Source organism: Nicotiana sylvestris, chromosome 11 (assembly GCF_000393655.2).
Source record: "Nicotiana sylvestris chromosome 11, ASM39365v2, whole genome shotgun sequence".
Lineage (NCBI taxonomy): Eukaryota > Viridiplantae > Streptophyta > Magnoliopsida > Solanales > Solanaceae > Nicotiana > Nicotiana sylvestris.
In genome coordinates, this window is record NC_091067.1 from 56,339,485 (window position 1) to 56,345,911 (window position 6,427).

General features: G+C 46.7%; 1 protein-coding gene across 1 annotated transcript; it reads left to right on the forward strand.

Moving 5' to 3' along the window:
* The first annotated feature begins 989 nt into the window (after positions 1 to 989).
* LOC138881061 (uncharacterized) lies at positions 990 to 2,709 on the forward strand. Its single transcript, XM_070161261.1, has 4 exons — positions 990 to 1,216; positions 1,312 to 1,451; positions 1,632 to 1,835; positions 1,946 to 2,709. The coding sequence occupies exons 1-4, from the start codon at positions 990 to 992 to the stop codon at positions 2,707 to 2,709; spliced, it is 1,335 nt and encodes a 444-aa protein (XP_070017362.1).
* Positions 2,710 to 6,427: the final 3,718 nt, after the last annotated feature.

Here is a 6,427-nt window from a genome sequence, read left to right on the forward strand (position 1 = left end):
GGATTTATATATTTAGAGGCTCTAGACTCGTGACACCAGATGTTTGGGCTGTGTTGGTTTAATGTTTTATTAATTTTCACACATTTTAGCCATTTTATACATTTCTTATGAAAAATTGAGATTTAAACTCGTGTTAGAAAATGGTTTTATAAAAGAAATTCGTTGTGATTAATGGTTTGGGTTGGCTTGCCTAGTAATGTGATAGGCGCCATCACGACCGGGTATTTGGGGTCATGAGAAGTTGGTATCAGAGCCTAGGTTACATAGGTATCGCGAGTCATGAGCCAGTTTAGTAGAGTCTCGCGGATCAGTAAAAGTTCATCCTCGAGAGGCTGCAGAACCTTTAGGAAAAAGTTCATATTCTTGAAATTTTGTCGTGCGAATCTGTTGATACGAGCACTAAACTTCTGTTATTCCATTCTCTCACAGATGGTGAGGACACGTGCTACCGAGAAGGATGGACGACCACCAGTACCACCAGTTGGGGCCCTAGAGGCCGAGGATGCGGTCGAGGCCGTGGTAGGGGTGTAGCCCGCACGTTAGCTAGGGTAGCACTTGCAGATCCACCAGCTACCCCAGTTCAGGATCATGTCCCAGTTGTGGATACTACAGCAACACCCGCTCAGGCACCAGCTGTGCCTATTGTGATTCCAGGCCTTCAGGATGCTTTAGCTCAAATTTTATCAGTGTGTATTGGCTTGGCTCAGGCGGTCTCAGTTACTACGGCCGCAACTACTTCTTAGGCCGGGGGAGGCACCCAGACTCCCGTTGCTCGCACACCTGAGCAGGTTGTGCAGGGACTTCAAACACTGGAGGCACCTCCAGCCCATCCGGTTGCACTAGCTCAGGAGTATGTGGTACCAGTTATGCCTGATGATGAGCAGCGTCGATTAGAGAGGTTTGGTAGACTTCAGCCTCCGACCTTCAGTGGTGCAGAGGGCGAGGATGCCCAGGGTTTCTTGGATAAGTGTTAGAGGAAACTTCGTGCAATGGGTATTCTGGAGACCAGCAGGGCCACTTTCACTACCTTTCAATTTTCTAGAGCTGCCTTCACTTGGTGGGAGGCTTATGAGAAGCATAGGCCTATTAGTGCAGCGCCCCTTACCTGGACGCAGTTATTTGTTCTTTTTTTGGAGAAGTATGTGCCACAGTCTTGCCGAGAGGAGCTGCACAGGAAGTTCGAGCAATTGTATCAGGGAGTGATGACTGTGACACAGTATGAGATGCGGTCTGGTTGGTTCCCACAGATCGAGAGAGGATCAGGAGGTTCATTGATGGCCTCACATATTAGCTTTGGATTCTCATGACTAGGGAGAGGGTATCAGGTGCTACTTTCGAGGAGGTTATTGACATCGCCTGCAAGATTGAGTTGGTTCATCACCGGGAGCAAGAGGAAAGGGAGGCCAAGAGGCCTCGGGGATCTGGTAGCTTTGGTAGTGCTCCTTCGAGGGGTCAGTTTCAGCACGGCAGGGGCCGTCCATTTATGCGGGATTAGTCAACTCACCCAGGTTATCGTTGGGCATCATCGGGTCATGGTTCTCACAGTTCTCATCAGGGCCATTCGTCAATCAGTGCCATTCCAGCCTAGAGTTCATTCCGTGCTCCATCAGTTCAGGGTTCTTCTATGCCAGGTCCTTTTACTGGTCATTCTGGTGCCAGGGGTTCCCTTCAGTCCCCATCTCCAGCACCAGGGAGTTGTTATGAGTGTGAAGAGTTTGGGAATATGAGGAGGCAGTGTCCTCGTCTTCTTGAGGGTCCGTCTCAGCAGAGGGGTCAACCCTCGACTTCAGCTCCAGTCACTTCACCACTAGCTCAGGCAAATAGGGTGGGGGCCAGTCAGCTAGGGGTTGCCCCAGAGGGAGAGGCCGATTAGGTGGTGGTCAGGCTCGCTTCTATGCCCTCCCAGATAGACCAGATGCTGCTGCTTCAGATGCCGTGATTACAGGTATTGTCTCAGTCTGCCGTAGAGAAGCCTCTGTATTATTTGATCCCAGTTCCACCTTTTCTTATAAGTCATCATACTTTGCTCGCTATTTGGATACACCCCGTGAGTCTTTTGTTTCACCTGTTCAAGTATCTACTCCGGTGGGCGATACTGTTGTTGTAAACTGTGTGTACCGATCCTATGTGGTGACTATTGGGGGTCTGGACACCCGAGTGGATCTTTTGTTATTATATATGGTTGATTTCGATGTCATATTGGGCATAGATTGGCTATCTCCATGTCATGCTATATTGGACAGTCACGCTAAGATAGTGACGTTGGCTATGCCGGGAGTGCCACAGATTGAGTGGCGAGGTTTTACTGATTTTGTCCCCAGTAGGGTGATTTCGTTTCTGAAGGCCCAGCGTATGGTTGAGAAAGGTTGTCTCTCGTATTTAGCCTTTGTGAGGGATGTCGGTGCAGAGACTCCCAGTATTGATTCTGTTCCAATTGTGAGGGATTTTCCCGATGTGTTTCCTGCAGACCTACCGAGTATGCCACCGGACAGGAATATTGATTTTGGTAATGATCTGGTGCCGGGAATGCAGCCTATCTCTATTCTACCGTATCGTATGGCACCAGCAGAGTTGAAGGAGTTAAAGGAGAAGCTTCAGGAACTCCTTGATAAGGGGTTAATTCGGCCTAATGAGTTGTCTTGGGGTGCGCTGGTTCTATTTTTGAAGAAGAAGGATGTCACTCTGAGGATGTGCATTGATTACAAGTAGTTGAACAAGGTTACAATTAAGAACAAGTATCTTTTGCCTTGCATTGATGATCTGTTTGACCAGCTTCAGGGAGCGAGAGTGTTCTCCAAGATTGATCTTCGTTCAGGTTACCACCAGCTGAAGTCAGGAATTCAGATATTCTTAAGATGACTTTTAGGACCCAATATGGTCATTATGAGTTCTTGGAGATGTCTTTTGGGCATACCAATGCCCTACTAGCATTCATGCACTTGATGAATAGCATGTTCCGGCCGTATCTCGACTCGTTTGTCATAGTCTTCATTGATGACATTCTGGTGTATTCGCATAGTCAGGAGGAGCACGTTGAGCATTTGAGAGTTGTCTTGCAGAGATTGAGAGAGGAGAAACTTTATGCAAATATTCTCCATGTGTGAGTTTTGGCTCAGTTCAGTGGCTTTCTTGGGACACATGGTGTCCAACGAGGGTATTCAAGTTGATCCGAAGAAGATAGAGGCAGTTCAGAGTTGGCCCAAACCGTCCTCAGCCACAGAGATTCACAGATTTTCTGGTTTGGCAGGCTATTATCGCCGGTTTGTTCAGGGATTCTCATCTATCGCATCGCCCTTGACCAAGTTGACTCAGAAGGGTGCTTTATTCAGGTGGTCGGATGAGTGCGAGGAGAGCTTTCAGAAGCTCAAGATAGCCTTTACCACAACTCCAGTAATAATTTTACCATCAGCTTCAGGTTCATATACCATGTATTGTTATGCTTCGAGAGTTGGTATTGGGTGTGTATTGATGCAGGAGGGTAGAGTTATTGCTTATGCTTCTCGTCAGTTGAAGCCCCATGAGAAGAACTACCCCGTTCATGATTTGGAGTTGGCTGCCATTGTGCACGTGTTAAAGATTTGGAGGCATTACTTGTATGGTGTGTCTTGTGAGGTGTTTACTGATCATCGTAGCCTCCAAAACTTGTTCAAACAGAAGGATCTCAATTTGAGGCAACAAAGATGGTTAGAGTTGCTAAAGGATTATGATATCACTATATTGTACCATCCGTGAAAGGCCAATGTGGTGGCCGATGCTTTGAGACGAAAGGCGGTGAGTATGGGGTGTTTGGCATATATTCCAATTGCGGAGAGACCTCTTGCAGTGGATGTTCAGGCCTTGGCCAATGGGTTCGTGAGGTTAGATATTTCGGAGCCCAATCGGGTATTGGCTTCTGTGATTTCTCGGTCTTCCTTATATGATCGTATCAGAGAGCGCTAGTATGATAATCCTTATTTGCTTGTCCTCAAGGACAAAGTTCAGCATGATGATGCTAGAGATGTGACTATTGGTGAAGATGGGGTGTTGAGGATGTAGGGCCGGATATGCATGCCCAATGTTGATGAGCTTCGGGAGTTGATTCTGGAGGAGGCCCATAGCTCGCGGTATTCCATTCATCCGGGTGACGCGAAGATGTATAATGATCTAAGATAGCATTATTGGTGGAGGAGAATGAACAAAGACATTGTGGGATTTGTGGCTCGGTGTCTCAATTGTTAGTAGGTGAAATATGAGCATCAAAGACCGGGTGGCTTGCTTCAGTAGATGGATATTCCAGAGTGGATGTGGGAGCGGATCACCATGGACTTTGTAGTTAGGCTCCCACGGACTTTGAAGAAGTTCGATGCTATTTGGGTGATTGTGGATTATCTGACTAAGTCTGCGCACTTCATTCCTGTGTGTACTACCTATTCTTCAGAGCAGTTGGCATAGATCTATATCCGGGAGATTGTTTGTTTGCATGGTGTCCCAGTTTCCATCATTTCATACTGGGGCACTCAGTTTACTTCGCAGTTTTGGAGGTCTGTGTAGCGAGAGTTGGGTACTCAGGTTGAGTTGAGTATATCTTTTCATCCTTAGACGGATAGGCAGTCTGAGCGCACTATTCAGATATTGGATGACATGTTACGTGCTTGTGTCACTGATTTCGGAGAGTCATGGGATCAGTTTCTACTGCTTGTAGAGTTTGCTTATAACAATAGCTACCAGTCGAGTATTCAGATGGCTCCATATAAGGCTTTGTATGGGAGACGGTGTAGATCTCCAGTTGGTTGATTTGAGCCAGGTGAGGCTAGGCTATTAGGGACAGACTTGGTGCAAGATGCTTTAGAAAGGGTGAAGGTAATTCAGGAGAGGCTTCGTACAGCGCAGTCGAGACAAAAGAGTTATGCTGACAGGAAGGTTCAGGATGTGTCCTACATGGTTGGTGAGAAGGTTCTGTTGAAGGTTTCACCCATGAAAGGTGCTATGAGGTTTGGGAAGAAGGGTAAATTGAGTCCTTGTTTCATTGGGACTTTTCAGGTCCTTCAGAGGATTGGGGAGGTTGCTTATGAGCTTGCTTTGCCACCCAGCTTGTCGAGTATGCATCCAGTATTTCATGTTTCTATGCTCCGGAAGTATATTAGGGATCCGTCTCATGTTTCGGATTTCAGCACGGTTCAGTTGGATGGTGATTTGACTTATGATGTGGAGCCAGCAGCTATTTTGGAGCGTCAGGTTTGAAAGTTGAGGTCAAAGGATATAGCTTCAGTGAAAGTGCAGTGGAGAGGTCGGCCCGTGGAGGAGGCTACCTGGGAGATCGAGCAGGAGATGCGGAGCAGATATCCTCACCTGTTTGAGGCTTCAGGTATGTTTCTTGACTCATTCAAGAACGAACATTTGTTTAAGAGGGGGAGAATATGACGACCCGACCAGTTGTCTCATGAGTTACCGCTCCGTTTCCCCCATTTCTACTTTTTATTGCTTTGTCTATCGGTTCTATATGTGATCGGGTTGGTTGGCTGGGGTTCGAAAAGGATTTGGTAAATTTTGAGACACTTAGTCTCTTTTGAGGTAGCTTAAGTTGGAAAAGTCAACCAGATGTTGACTTATGTATTAGAGGGCTCGGATGTGAATTTCGATGGTTCATATATCTTCGGGAGGTGATTTGGAACTTAGGAGTATGATCGGAATGTGTTTTGGAGGTCCGGAGTAGATTTAGGCTTGAATTGGCATTTTCCTATTGGTAGGTGAGATTTTGATATAGGGGTCGGAATGGAATTCCGAGATTTATAGTAGTTCCGTTGTGTCATTTGGGATGTGTGTGCCAAATTTCAGGTCATTCGGACGTGGTTTGGTTTGGTTTTTTATCAAAAGCGGAATTTAGAAGTTTTTGGAATTCTTAGGCTTGAATCCAAGGTAATGTTGGTGTTTTGATGTTTTTTTGGGCGTTTCGGAGGTTAGAACAAGTTTGAATAAGGTTATGGGATATGTTGGCATGTTTAGTTAGGGTCTCGAGGGCCTCGGGTGAGTTTCGGATGGTTGAACGGGCCATTTCAAGTTTAAGGGAGTTGCAGATTTTGGTTCCAGTTGTTGCAAACATTTTGTTCTTTGCGTTCGCGATTGGACCCTCGCGTTCGCGAGGGTCAGGAAGGGAGGCATCAGATTTGGCCTTCGAGTTCACGAGGGGGTCCCGCGTTCGCAAAGGGTCAGAATGGGAAGCATCGCGTTCGCAAGGTGCCTAACCGCGTTCACGATGGATGGTGAAGCTGAGACATCACATTCGCGATGATGTGGTCACGTTCGCATAGGAGAATTTTGGTCACTGGAATTTTTGTGCTTCGCCAACGCGAGGCTTTGACCGCGTTCGCGAATAAGGACTTCTGATCGCTGGGCAGAATGTTTAAAAGGCCATTTTAGCGAGTTTTGGCCTAAGTTCACCATTTTTGAC

Excerpts from the sequence above, each read along its gene's own strand:
- LOC138881061 (XM_070161261.1), top strand. The coding sequence starts at position 990 with ATGGGTATTCTGGAGACCAGCAGGGCCACTTTCACTACCTTTCAATTT. Across the intron at positions 1,217-1,311 it reads GGAGTGATGACTGTGACACA|GGAGAGGGTATCAGGTGCTA; the intron begins GTATGAGATGCG and ends TCTCATGACTAG. Across the intron at positions 1,836-1,945 it reads GGCAAATAGGGTGGGGGCCA|GTATTGTCTCAGTCTGCCGT; the intron begins GTCAGCTAGGGG and ends CCGTGATTACAG.